This window comes from Cebidichthys violaceus, unplaced genomic scaffold (assembly GCF_023349555.1).
Source record: "Cebidichthys violaceus isolate CVI_PGR_0920_01 unplaced genomic scaffold, fCebVio1.0.p SCAF_13, whole genome shotgun sequence".
Taxonomy (NCBI): Eukaryota; Metazoa; Chordata; class Actinopteri; order Perciformes; family Stichaeidae; genus Cebidichthys; species Cebidichthys violaceus.
Genome location: NW_027176296.1, coordinates 5,798,131 through 5,813,083, shown reverse-complemented (window position 1 = coordinate 5,813,083; position 14,953 = coordinate 5,798,131). Strand labels below are relative to the sequence as shown.

The 14,953-nt window shown below is 40.9% G+C and overlaps 1 protein-coding gene across 11 annotated transcripts in view; it reads left to right on the top strand.

Annotated features, from left to right (window-relative positions):
• ptprsa (protein tyrosine phosphatase receptor type Sa) overlaps positions 1–14,953 on the top strand; it is a 235,439-nt gene that overhangs the window by 163,750 nt on the left and 56,736 nt on the right. For 7 of the 11 annotated variants that reach the window (XM_068707524.1, XM_068707519.1, XM_068707517.1 and 4 more), the window contains 6 exons: positions 3,105–3,374; positions 3,605–4,186; positions 5,002–5,138; positions 5,278–5,422; positions 12,757–13,077; positions 14,709–14,902. In XM_068707524.1, the coding sequence (XP_068563625.1) occupies positions 3,105–3,374; positions 3,605–4,186; positions 5,002–5,138; positions 5,278–5,422; positions 12,757–13,077; positions 14,709–14,902 (1,649 nt within the window). The remainder of the gene's footprint in view (positions 1–3,104; positions 3,375–3,604; positions 4,187–5,001; positions 5,139–5,277; positions 5,423–12,756; positions 13,078–14,708; positions 14,903–14,953) is intronic. The other 4 variants (XM_068707525.1, XM_068707523.1, XM_068707526.1 and 1 more) reach the window with 1 other exon arrangement.

Below are 14,953 nucleotides of genomic sequence, written 5' to 3'. Positions count from 1 at the left end.
GACATTAACAGTGAATTACAGGACTTGCATGCCGAGTAGTACATAGGAGGATAAATTAAAAGCTGCAGAAGGTCTCAATCCATGTTTGATTACCTCTATAACTGTATTTGACTCTCCATGTTATAAATACTTTTAAATGTAAAGCAGAATGCTGGGGTTTATATAACTAAATATGACATGGCTGTTAAAAGCCAGTCAGTGTAGATGCGTTTTCACCTTGAAGATATTGTACATACTGCTAGATGGCTTTTATTTACTAACATGTTTGGTCCCTGCAGACTACATGTGAACATGCTGTATGTACATTTTAGTGATTATTTCAGTGCCCAGGTCAGTAAATGTCAGTACTCTGGTAAAAGTCCCCTCAGTGTGTGTCACCAGTCCGGGTGTAAATATTTGTGCCCTTAGTTTGTTGGTAAAAGTCAAAGTGTCCCATGCAACGATCATTTGAATCCCATTTGGATCGACACGGTGTATTTTGGAATGCTACCTATCCTCGATGCCCACTCTCAGTTCCCACCCCCCTACCCCCTTTCCCACCCCCCCACCCCTGAGTCTCCCCCTCAGTTCCCACACACACACCTCACATTCCGCCCACCCTACGACTTCTTTACATTTGCATTGAGGTGCAATGTTTAAAGCGGGGAGGAAGGGAGGTGTAGTTGATTCTTGTTTTTAAGCCCCAGTGTGTGAGACCTCCAAACCCACTTTGAGCCATGGTCTTTTTTGTTTTGTTTTGATTCAGAATCACAGTCTCCTTATTCTATCCCCCACTTATGCCCTCCTCCTACTCCTCCTCCTCCTCCTCCTGCTCCTTCCCTTTCTCCGACCACCCAAACCCCTTCCCCTTTGCGTACTGTACAGTATGTCTGCGTGCCCATCCGTCACTGTCTGTCTGCTCGTCTCTCCTTCTGTCTGTCTTCTCGTCTGCTGTCTTGCTGCTTGAGTCTGTTTTGTTCTGCCTTGTGTCTTGTCTCTCGTCCCTGTCTTTCCTGTCTTGTCTATCTGTCCGTCTCTAAGTCAGCTCTTCCATTTAGTTCATAATTTTTTAATTCTACATCTGCACTACTTTGCTTCTCTCTCTTTGACCTTCTTTGCATCCCAACAAACATTTTGACATTGTCCAGATGTAGATATTTTAGTTTGCAGCAAATGTTGAAAAGGAGTTTAAAATACTTAGTAGGAAGTTATAGACCTCTGTAGTAGTTTGTTTGTTTTTGTTAAAAATAAGTTAAAGTCTTAATCATTATTTGTTTATACCACAAAAGGGTTTTCCCTCAGCACAAGGTGGTACCTATAACCACCAGGCATGTAAAATGTCTCATTGTCCTATGATTTGTGAAGGAAGTTTGGCATTTAACCAAATAGCAATATGGGCAATCCCCAACTCATCTTGGCCTAGGCAAAACAAAGACTTTTGTTGCTCACCTGAGATTCATATAGGCAAGGAGATCCTGCATTAAATATCACTCTGAAACTTCCCTGCTCATGTAGTGTTGAACTTGGCCACCTCTTGTATGACACTATTTGTCAAGTGCTTGCTGGGATGCATTTCATGAACACACAGTGTTTTTGCTAACTCATACTCTTTCACTTTCTAACTCTTGCATACTGTACACACGCACACTCATGCCTATACCAACGCAGAAAATATATACATCTATGTATATACACATACACACACATATGCAAGTACACAGTACCTTTCACGCCCTCCCTCTGCGTCTCAGACTCATTATCAACCTCCTTCCACTCAACTCCTATCCATGAGTTTTGAGGTCCTCCCTGTCTCCCTCTATTAGCTGTCATTCTGCCCTTATTCATCTACCTTTCTCTTTCCCTTTCCCTCCATCTCTCTTTCGTGTTCTCTGGATTTCTACTCCCTGTTGATCCAGTTCTGTTTCTTGACTCCAACACTCTGTGATAGTAGACTCTCTAGCTACTAGTTCTTTTTCTATGTATTTCTAGGCACACACCTTGTTCCTCAATACTTATTTTGTGTTAACTGGGACTGCGATGTGACAATGTGCCACCATCACATTTTGTCACATTTGCTGGAGAAAAACAAAGTTTACACAGCATTGAAGTGGGTTACCCCCCTTCACCCTCCTCCAAACCTTCCCCTCTCTTTTTCTTCCTCTGTCACTCTTTGCTCCTCTGTTCCCTTTCTTCCTCTCTTCAGATGCTTTATCCTCTATCTTGTATTTCTTCTTTCCTCTCCAATCGTCTTTTGTCTGGGCATGCTAGCGACCCTTCAGTTATATTCCTCTATGCATTTTATCTCAATTTTTATATCTGATTTTGTTATCATTTACTCCTTAATTTACCTCGGTCTATTTATGCATGCTGTCTGTGAAACTGATAGCTGCATCTATCAATGGAACCGTGTCAGATCTTAATAAGGCTTTGTCCAGTGGATCTACCCTAAACCACAAAAATCTGATTAAAGTTTCTCATCTTTAAGATATCTAGGTAGAAGAGACAGGCTTCAAGTGCAAACCTCCGCTAGAATGTGTTTAGAGATCTTGTAGAGATGGTCAATAGCCCAGTAACCCTACACTTCCTGTGCTGTGGGAGAAGCCTGTAATGGCCTACTTCCTGTTTGGCATGTGTGCCTGAGAGGACAGGAAGTTCCAGGTTGCCATGGTTTATGTGATAGAATTATCACATGGCCTTTACTACACACTTTCATACTTTGTGATCAGGTTATGCTATAGGTGTATATATGTCAGCAGTTCAGTTCCAAAGATGAGAAACTCGTAATAGATTTTTGTGTCTTTAATTGTGCTGTGATGGGTCAAATATTGGTCAATGGAACCTTGTTGCTATGAATCGTTGCTTTATTGTTAATCTACTTTGTTGTTGAAGCAGTTCTGTTAGTTTAGTTCCTTCTCATTATTTGTATATTTTTGTATGTTTTGAAAAGTCTACTTCTTTTATTTTCTGTTTCAGTTCACATGTACCATGTTGAACCTTTTGTGTTAAGTATTTCCTTGAGAAGGGTCCATTTTCATCGGCCTCTCCTGTTACCTCTCTCTTTCTCTTTTTTTTGACTCCCTTGCCCTCTTTTGTCATCCTCTCTCCTTCCTCATGCCTTCTCCCAGTCCGGCGGGTGCCTCCACGCTTCTCCATTCCACCAACGAGTCAGGAAATCATGCCTGGGGGCAGTGTGAACATAACGTGTGTGGCGGTGGGGTCGCCCATGCCTTACGTCAAGTGGATGCTGAACTCAGAGGATTTGACACCAGAGGATGAGATGCCAGTGGGCAGGAATGTTCTCGAACTGAGCAGCGTCCGTGAGTCAGCCAACTACACCTGCGTGGCCATGAGCAGCCTTGGCATCATTGAAGCTGTGGCGCAGATCACTGTCAAATGTAAGAGATAACTGTGCTTGTGAAGAGTTGTATTTTAAGAGAAGATGAACTATTCATTAAGTCTGAAATGATTTACATAAAACTTCAGTTACAATGTGTATTGATTTAATATCCTTGGGGCATTGTGAAGGCATTTAGAAGTTTTCCTTTTTTGATGCAAATTTCTTTGATTGGCACTGTCATGATAATTTTCTGTCTCCCCTCTCCGCCATGTTTTGTCACCATAACAGCTCTCCCCAAGCCTCCAGGTACCCCTGTGGTTACTGAAACCACTGCCACCAGTGTGACCATCACCTGGGACTCAGGCAACCCAGATCCAGTGACTTACTATATAATCCAGTATAGGGCCAAGTCCCCAGACAGCAAGTATGAGACAGTGGACGACATCACCACTACACGTTACAGCATTGGTGGCCTCTACCCCAACACAGAGTATGAAATCCGTGTCTCAGCCGTCAACACAATTGGCCAGGGTCCTCCCAGTGAGCCAGTAGAAACCCGGACTGGTGAACAGGCCCCTGCCAGTCCACCACGAAACATTCAGGCCCAGATCATATCCCAAAACACCATGATGGTACGCTGGGAAGAGCCTGAGGAGCCCAATGGGCAGATCAAGGGCTACCGTGTTTATTACACCATGGACGATTCCCAACCCATGAGCCTCTGGCAGATCCATAATGTCCAGGACAGCATCATCACCACTATCCAGAGCCTGGTTCCTCAAGAGACATACACAATCAAAGTCCTAGCATTCACCTCTGTAGGCGATGGACCCTTCTCAGAGCCCATCCATGTCAAAGTACTGCAAGGAGGTAAAGATATTAAATCTGATTTTGTGTTAAAACTCTGAAATATTCTTTTCTTTCATTGTTGTCATCGAATTTAGTGTCTGGCAATTTTGCGTTCAATTTATGCAAAGTTCAAACCAAGTTGTTAAGTTTAAACTAAGTGATACAGAAAATGGTGAATGCTACATCTGTTCTGTAGCTTTCTGCTTAAAGAGAATACTTTGACAGCCAATGAAGAACATCTTCAGCTGTTTTTGTGCATCAGCAGCACATTTTGCGAAAACTTTAGACAGACTGTGCTTGCTGCCAAGGAGACAAGTTTTCTCCCCTGCTGTGCAAGGTTCACCCACACATCTGCGGCCTCTGCAAATGATGACAAAAGTCTGTTTGATTATGGCAGTCAGAAAAAAACAGCCACATTTGAGAAAGAGAAATATGAAAACTCTCTATAAGCTTCAGGAAACTGAGCAAAATCACTCCACCATGCTAGGGCAAGGAGGCAGATCCAACTTCAGAAACCCCAGAATATGTAGAGCACTTGTACCATGCTTACCATCGGGGAACAAATTTTGTACTTCACTATAATCTACTCCGCTCAATTTACCTCCATCTAATCCTCTGCCATATCCATTTTATGCCATTTTCCATTATGCTAATCATGTTAGTGTGTTGATAGAAAATATGCTATTTTATCAAGAAATCACTCAACAGGAAAAAAGTACTTCATTAACACATTCTTAAGATTTTTTTACGGTACCCCTGTCGTGTGTATAATATTAATTTCTTAACCAATTTCTAGTAACATTTCCTGAAACAATGTCCCCTGCTATGTTCTTCAGTTCCAGGTCAACCATCCAAATTCCAGGTTGGTGCTGTTTCTGATACCAGCATTGAACTGACCTGGGAAGCTGCCTATGACAAAGAAGGAATTATAAACTATGAACTTCGCTACATGGAAGGCAGTTTTGGCACCCAGGTAAGACTTTTGGTGTTTCATATTGAATTTCAGTGTCTACCTTTTTCCACCGAGAGGTGTACATCATCCCTTTCAACCTAAAATTTGTTTGAAACCACTTTAAATCACACTTGTAAATAACAATACTCTCCATTAATAGATGAAGAAAACATTTGGACCCGCATCTTCATATGTTGTGGAAAATCTCCGCCCAAACACAGAGTACCACTTCTCTCTGGCAGCCATCTCTAACAAAGGCATTGGAGCCTTCACCAATGACATATCACAGAAGACCTTGCAAGCCAGTATGTAGACCTTTATTCAGTCTTCTCTCATGTTCTCTTTGTGGGTTGGCTAACAAAGGGATTTTCCCCAGTAAAGCAGTTAAATGATGTATGCCTTTTACAAAATTGAATTCTGATGAGGGTTTGTGTTTTTTTCCTTTTACTGGAGCTTGTAAACTTTATTTTCTCTAATGTCGACTGCATCATCAACTTTGAACTATGACTGTGTTTTTCTCTGACATAATCAGGGTTCAAAACTGATTCAGAAATGATGAACTACATGACAAACTGACTCTTAACTAATGTTTTGTTTAATTCTTGCTAAAACCTTGACCTTGATTTTGTTAACCTCAATGCAACAAAATGATTATGGCATTTTCCACCTTAAGTAAAGTGCCATTTACACAACAAAAGGTTCATTTTGTGGCAAGTAACGGTTGAAATTAAGCTACAAATGGCTAAAGTCACCTTTTCAGTGTTTTACAACTCTTTCATTTTATAATTAATTTCATAAATTGCCTCTAGTGCCAAATATGCATGAGTGTACGCAACACTTTCAAAAAAATCAAGTCTGCTTTGACAGACAATTGTGGTGGTTACTTATTTCCCTTTCACTTTTGTTCATATTTGCTTTTCCTTTTTCAACAGCAAGTGCACTTTCTTCCATGTGACCGAGACACAAAAAATGTCAGCTCTCCTCTAAGACCGCCAAGGCTCTCATATGAACTGTGTTCAGATTGGGGATGGGGAATTTGGGGTTGGGTTTAGTCATCAAAGAAGAAAAAAACTGTCAGTACACATATGCTCACATTCAATTTATTCCAGTATATCAGTTCTGTTCTGATTCTTTTATTTTACAGATGGCAGGAACACAACTGAATTATTTAAACCAGCCAACAGGAGTGATATGATAACTCAGTAGTGCAAGCTGTAGAGAAAGAAAATACACACAGCTTATCCAATCAAATATCCAATAGTAGCTAAAGGACTGTTGTGATGACAGGGTATGAAATTCATGTCTTTTGGGTTTACACAGCACACAAAGATTAACGATGATGTTGTGCATTGGCATTCAATACATTAATGGTAAAAAACCTTGAAGCGTAGCTAGATTTAGGGTATTAGGGACTGGTCTGATGTAGTCATTGTGGATCGTGCTGATAGTCACAGACACAGATGCATGTATACATTCATTGTCAGAGTGGTTACCTTTATTGTCAATAACTTGGCAGAGGACCTTTACTGGGACATAGGAAAGCCATGGCGGTGGGAGTAGACCTCTTTTAACACATTTTCTGTTTCTACCAGTGCAACTTGTTGGATGTGCCCCCACAACTGGGCTGTGGGGGCTTTGGAACAACCACTTCACAGTTCTTTTTGGTACTGCTGGGCAGCAGAGCTACACAGGAGAGCGCCAGTTGCATGCAATATTCACTCCTACCCACTGGGGGTGCTGATGAGAACCTATCACTGCACTGTTGGTCCTTTGATCAGTCCCAGCATGAAAATGATTCATGTTCATTCGGCCCCATTTCTGTCTTGGCGTCTCTCGGGTGTCTGTGCGCATCTTCACCTGTCGATGTGTGTTTGTGTTTTCCTTACCACTGTTTTTGCATTTGTTCTTGACCGGTAACCTGCAAGCTGATTGGATTGGATACACTCCTCTCTTTCTCTTACATCACCCTATTTCAGCTGTGTGTTTCTCTCTTTGCTACTTGTTCCCCTGTGCAATGGAACAAAAGCTCTCCTTGGAATGGCTTGACGTTTCCTTGCTCACTTTGTGTCCTCTTCCTTTTACGTTGAGTCTTTTGAAACAAAGTTTTGAGTTAGATTTTTTATTTATTAATTTATTTCTATTTTTTTCTGGGTTATCCAAAACAATATTGGTTTGACATCACTCCAAACAGTAGCTTGCTGCTATTTTCATCTTTCTGTTGGGTTCTTGCATGAACCCAAGGCCACTACAGCCACAAGCAACAACAGCGCAGCAGGCAGAGCAGACAGCACTGACAAACTGTTGCCCGTTGAGCAAATATGGGGGAGAATAAGTCTAACTGGTGGCTTGTCTCAAGTCTCTGCTTAAGACAAGGGACTCTTCCTTTCAACTGCTTCATCCGTAGTTACAATGGATAGAAAGGAAAACTGTTCGTTGATAATTGCGTCTGCCTGCCCACCACTGAAATTTGATACTACTGTCCTGGAAATTAGTGTGAATTTGTGTTCGGAGTAGTAATCAACTAAATAACTTTTGTGTCCCGCATAAGAGCTCATTTCCATGACATGATAATCAAATACTCTTTGGTAAGGTTAAGCAGCCATCTTTACTTTTTCTATCCATTCTACTTCTATGGTTTCACCTTAGGCCTCATTGTCCCTGGTCTTTCTCTCAGCCAATGTTTTTTTTTAGGCTTTTATCTCAGCTCAAGCAAGTGTAAGATACATCCTTTGGTTTCTCACTGCTGAGGTCAGAAGAGTCACAGACTAAGTCAGACAAAGCAAAAGAATTCCCACATCACAATAAATAACTTGATTTTCTGGATCCTTTGAGGTAAGTGATTGAGTGGTTTAGGGATTCAGTCTGCCAAAAACCTTAACAAATGAATTAAATTAACAGCTGTTGTTTTTTGCAGTGCTTTTCTGAAACACCAATATCGAATTGGAAGCATAGAGTAAGCATTCTTTACACATGATACGGTTAAATTTAAAAATGACACGTCTTCTGTTTGGCTTCTCATACGTATCAGGAATAGCAGCATCTCTATATCTCTATGCATCCAAGTCAGTGAAGAGCCCTGTCACACACATAGCTTGAATTAAGTGCCTTCACAGCATAGTGTAACATAGACAATATAAACTGTCAGCCTTTTGGAAAAACACCAGAAAAAGGCACATTGTATAAACAGGGAGCACATAGACCACACATGAACACACACGGTGCAAAGAAACACAATGGTCTCAAGTTTAAGGGCAATAAACTGACATAAGCCAGACTCCCGAGTTCTGTGCAATCACTTTAGGAGTTGCACACACACAGACACACACGCATTAAGAAAGCCCCCTCACATATACAGTATGCAGAATCATTTCCCACAGGAAGCTCTATTTACTAGATTTTTGACTGAACTAGCTGCACAGAGATAGATTTGAAGATTAATTATATGTTAAAGAAGGATCACAACATACTCAAATGAAAGTGAAATAAACTACAATAAAATAATAACCTATACCGGTTGGATTATTCATTCAAGAACATATTACAGACTAATGAATATTGTTTCATTGACTTTTGGTGCCATGTTCTCACAGCCCTACAGAACCATTTCAACCTGGATCTGATCCCAATAGTGTCAGGCAGACTGAAACCCTATTCCACAAAGTAAAAAGAAAGACAGACAACATGATTCCCCTGTTTATTGTCCATTTTCTGTGGTACAAAATGTTTACAGATTGTTGAAGTCTGTGCTCAGTCCTAGCAGCAGTACCAGGGGCTATTGTCATGGGGACTACACTGTCAAGAACTCGTGAAAATACACTGCAAAAATAATTAATACTGATGGATCTCAGTCCTATAATATATAATAACTCCTAAAATCAAAGAGGACCAAATTAATTTCATTGGCTTTTCTTGTTCAATATTAAAGCAGCCTGAAATAAATTCACGAGTTGTAACTGGCCACTGTAGCCCTCATTCAGAAGCAAGGCCTCTTGGGGTATGCTGCCATAGCAGACCAGGTTGAGAGACTGTTTTTGTGAGAACGTTCAGACGTGGCCGGAGTTGGTCCACAACCCGAGAGCTGGGAGGGCTGCCAGTATTCTTCTAGCTATTACCCAGTTGCAAAGCAGGACCTAAGATGGACCCTGTGAGTGGATGTTAGGGGACTGCAAGGCCCCGGAGTGGCAGATAAGAATCCCATTTCATAGCGTCAGAATTAATTTCATGCTTTGCGATGAGCTATGAGCCAGGCCCCTGGATTGTCAGGCTTTGTTACACATTTAGATTATACCTAGAACCTGCCAGTAGCTAGTCAAGTGCTATCTCTCAAATTAAAGTGGCAGATTCTAAATCCTCTGTATTTAGCCAAACAAGCAGTTTAGCCCCCCCACTTACTGTAATTGCAGGAGGTTTTTAGATATATTGGAATATCTGTGTGAGCCACAGCACGGCCATTTGGCACCGAGGGGATTAATTCCATAATGATCTACAAATATGAACATCCTGTCATTCGAGGCTTCTAATGAAAATACAATTCAAATGCAGACATGTGCTTATACTCTGATAGCAAAAGTATTGGCAATCTGTGTCATTTTAAGAATTGACAACAGACACTGAGTAATGGCCTGGGTAGCTAAACTCTTAGCAATGTGTGCCATTTATATCCACTGAGGATGTTGCACTAAAAGCATGTTTAATCTGAAGGTAGTCATGATGATTAGGTATGCCACCAGTACTTGACATTACAGAATTATACCCAGATACTTCACATCACAACAGACTAAAAAAGTCAATCGGTGGATATGAATGCAGACATGACTAATTATTTGTCAAATAGCATTTAGGAAACTCTTTCAGGGAAGCTTCAAAAGAACCTCCAGAAAGGCATTAGCTGAGTTTCTTCTTTTGTGGTTGTAGTTCTTCTATCCATAATCCTACCATTGGCCTTCATGGGATATACACTTTATTAAAGCTGGGCCTCTGCCAGTCTTAAACCGTTATCAGGCATGAGGATGCCTGTGCACTGTGATAGCCTGGCCCTGTCAGATTCACAGCCTTTTCCGCACCACAAAGATTGAGAACTGAGCAATCATTCTTGACGTGGAGAGTTTGCAAATACAATATGAGAGGAGGAAAGAAGCTGAAAGGCTCAAAATCCAGTAAGACCGTAAGTAAATAAGCCCATTGGACACAGAGAAGGGCTTGAGAACTGTGGCTGAGGTCCTGCCCTATTTGTTGTGTGCTGGAACATGCACTCTTCACTGGGAGGAGGCCTTTCTGATAGTCAGAACCCCTGTTTTTTTATTTTCTTTTTTTTAAAAGCTGTTCCACCCAAAGTGACACTGCAGTCAGAACACGATTGTTAAACTTTTATGAATTCAGTAATACAAGCTTTCCATCTTGCTTCCTCTATTCTTGTTTCTTGGCATTCTTGAAATGGCAGGAAGCTTTACAGGAAACCTAAACACAAGGCTATGAAATGGGATTTATTTGAAAAAAATAATAATAATGCGGATGGTTGTCAGTGTACATGGCCAAGTGCAGAAGAGCAGAATATCTTGGGAGTGAGTTTTCCCCCTATGGCTTCCCCTCTCACAGTCTTGTGGACCCTCCAGCCCAAAGATACATGAGTATTAAGCAGCCCTGGCTACAGCACAGAGCCAACTCTCTCCCTCTCAATAACCCCAAAATGAGTCCAAAATTAACTCTCAATGAGACGAAATTAAAGCTATTATTTACTAATTTGAAAACAGGAATAGATGTCAACACTTCTGGCATGCTTTCTGAGAGGGAAAGTGTTGCAGTTCACTGACTATAGAGTAAGCCCGCTCTGCTAGTCAGGTGCTGGTGGTAAGAAAGTCTTAAATATGTAGTATTTGTGGGAGTCAGGTACGTATGATGCAAACAATGCTTGTGATTTATTTTTGTTTGTTTGTTGTTTTTTTGGAAGTTAAACTTTATATTTTCAGTTCATGCTGAGTATCTTGTTTTTTCATGTTTTTTCATGAGTTGTCATTTTGAACCTTAACTGTTGTTGTGGTTCTTTCTTTGGAGTCACCTGGGTTACAGAGAAATTCATTTCCAAGTACCCTCCTTAAGTTCATAATTATTTCTCCTTTGTTTTGGAATGAGAACATGCTCCTTGTTTCCATGGGTTTCATTTGAGTTGATTTCCTAATTTGCTGGGTGTGGAATGCCTTTTTTGTGATGGTATTTCATTTTTTCTGGGATTATTGTGCTATTTTTACCTTACATAACAGACAAAAATGTAATAATGAATTGGGTTTGTCACACCAAGATGGAGGGAATATATTCTCACAAAAAAAACAGGGGGATAGAGGAAACCCGACTTGGATAGAAATATTTTCATACATGTCCTTTTATCCGTATAATACCAAACTCTGGATGAGAAGTGAAACGTTTTATCGCTCCCTGCACAGCACACTCTCTGGACGAGCACAAACTGTGTAAGAGCTTGGCACCGATTAGAAGCGAGAGGCATTGAATTTGATTTATAAAGTTCACAGATGTGTAGGTTTTAATATGTTTTGGAAGAACACTTCAGACACAAATAACAGCCACCGTGTTGGAAAGCTTTTATACTGTTACAAATTAAAAAAGGACTACACTACCTCCCTGCTAGCTTATACTTAGGAAAACATACCTTCTTTCAGTTTATGCAACATTTGGTTGAGTTCTGGTACAAACATCATCTCAGTAAGTTCAACCTGACAATGTCTCAGTGAAATCTTTAATTAATATAAATATTAGATAAATATATATATATATATATATATATATATATATATAATTTAAAATATTCATCTATTTTATGCTGGTTTCATGGACATAGCAATATGTTATTAATCCTCATATGGATAGCCGAGTGACTTAGTGGTTGCAATAATTGCAGAGACGCTGAGGGAGAAAATTTAAGTTATTTTAGTGATCAGAACTTACCTTGTTGCTAGTTTTTTTTGTTTCTAAGGACTAAAGAGCTCAGTGCCCGTAAAATAAAATGCACAATTGAAATGTTCAACCCTGCCCTTTTGGCACTGCAATGTGAAACATTCAGAATAGTGAGTACAGGCTTAAACAAGGATGAAATGAGCAAGACAGTGCCCCACATCCTGTATTGTCATACATTGCAGGACAAAAAGATGGGCTCTGTTGTAAGTAGGGCTGGAGATCATGATGTTTTTTGCAACAGGATAAATTGGTTTTGTGGTACATCCAACATTTTTTTCTTGAAAAGTAGTAGTAATATGTCAGTGCTCAAGCAGAAATTCAACCCCATGATACTTTTGATACCTTAATGCCAAAAATCTTGTACCAGAACCAAATATGTTTACTTGTCCAGCGAAGGGTAGCCATCTTGATTCATTATTACAAAAGCTTGTGCCATTGTCCATGTATGCCTCTTCTGTTGACATTTGCTTGATGATTTTTATTTTAAACATATTTTGCCTAAGTCTTTGTTTTGCTTTTTTTTTTTTAATTACTCTTATTGTTTTTTTTATCCTTTTATCATTTTCTTTATCTCTCCCATCTTTTTATTTTTTTGTTTTTCACCCCTACCTTCCCCCTTCCCCGTCCTCCTCGTCCTCGACCCCCTACCTTCCTGTCCTTTCCACCTCACCAGAGCCCTCAGCCCCCCCTCAAGGCATTAAGTGCAGCAGCACCAGCTCCACCACCCTGCTGGTAAGTTGGCGCCCCCCGCCTTTGATGAGTCAGAACGGTGTCCTGGCGGGGTATAGGGTGCACTACCAGGTGGTGGGCCTGTCAGAAGGCGGCAGTGACGACGGGGATCCCATGGAGGAGCCCACAGTCCCTGCCACTGAAGAGCAGGTGCTGCTGCAGCGATTGGAGAAGTGGACCCAGTACCGCATCACTGTGTCCGCCTTCACTGTGATTGGGCCAGGCCCTGAGAGTGAGCCCCTGATCTGCCGCACCGATGAAGACGGTACATGCACATCTCTTAATGTGTGGTTGTGAATGTTTGTGTATGTATGTGTGTGAAGTACAGTCCGTCTCACAAGTGCCATTGCAAAGTGTTATAAATTCTAAGTGTCAGAATACATTTCCAAATACTCAATACATTTTGACCAACTACAACTGTGTAAACCATATGAAAGGAAAACATTTCAAAGAGATAACACACTTGGGAAATCAAGTGTGTTGCTATTTAAGCATAACTAACCAAATATAATTCATAATGGCTGCCACATCCCATATCCTGCCTCTATCTGTAGGCTTTTAACAGTATCCCATTGCTCAGCTGAGAGTCATAAGCATTTACGAGTGTACACCGTACACTGCAAGGCATTATCGGCATGTGCATTTAGGATGTTAACAGTAGGTTGGAGGTTAAACAAGCAGGTGTGTCTCCACTAAGGTTGCAATTCAAATCCCCTTACTTTAATACATAGTTGAGGATGCAAAAAACTAAATTATATAAACAAATAATTAGACAAATACATAAAATTTCACAGTGCTGGTAATTTAATGCACTTTCCTTTACATCTACAACCACTGTGTATCACGCAAAGGTCAGAACTGAAAGGCGAAGAAACAAAAAAGGATAACATGACAGAGCTAAGTTGGTTGGCAAAAAAATAAATGACAAATGAGAATAGTTGAACTATAAAATGCTTAAACTGACAAGAAAAGATGTTGGCATGTCACAGCACATCTGAATCATTGACGGATGGCTGACGGTTTCTATTCTCCACGATCCATTTCACATCCATTACCACAGCATTTTACGCATTTTTCTGACACTGATGTGCAATGAGAGCAACAGTAGAGACAAGCTTAAATTGACACCATACCTGTTTTAAAAGACACCAGTCTCAGGATTTGAAAGCCACAGCGCACTGACAACAGCTATAACACATTTTCTGGTGTCATTACAATAATGTCATGTGACAGACAAGTGCCAGGTAAAGAAATAGGAGTGAGGGCTAAAAGGTAGAGAAGATTTTGGTAATAAACAAGATTGGTGCATGATCCTGGGGAAGGTGGGGGGGAATAGAGTTGTGATTTAGGGGAGAAGAAGAAGACTTGAAGTGTTTGTGGACGAGTAAATGGAAGCAGTTTGAGGGTTGAGTGGAAGAGTTCTATTAATGGCACATCCATCTCAGAAAGGGCCAGTCCGTGGCACACCGAAAGGCCTAGAAGCAAGGCCTTCCATAAAGGCCTGTCATTATGACTGAGAGCTTCCCACTGATGGCAGACAGACACAGCAGACGCACATTTAAAAGGTGGAGGACACAGGAGAAAGTGGTGGCAGTTTGCGCGTGCGTGTTGCTGGAAGACACTGTTTTTGTGATTGTTTTTATTAAGATTCTTGCCAGTTGTTGGCATATTTCATGGATACTTTGTGTGCATGTGTGTATCAGGGGCTTATTAATGTGATGTGGGCCTCTGTCATCCTCCATTGCTCTTAAGAAGCAATTTCACTGAGATACAGTACTGTTTGTTTATTGCACTTGTATAAATAAGGAACCTCTACTTTTCCATAGCCCCACTCATATCTCAAAATACATATAACCAAATTATTCTGATTTCAGTTTTTGCTTTTGTCACCCACAGTTCCTGGGGCTCCTCCAAGGCGAGTGGAGGTGGAGGTCCTAAACTCCACAGCACTAAAGGTGATGTGGCGCTCCCTGACACCAGGCAAGCAGCACGGTCAGATCCGTGGCTACCAGGTACATTATGTACGCGTGGAAAATGGCGAGTCACGGGGCCTGCCCCTCATCAAAGATGTCATGCTTGCCGATGCCCAGGTATGACCATTTCTCAGTTTCTGTAGAACAAGTCAGTTACGTAAAATAATT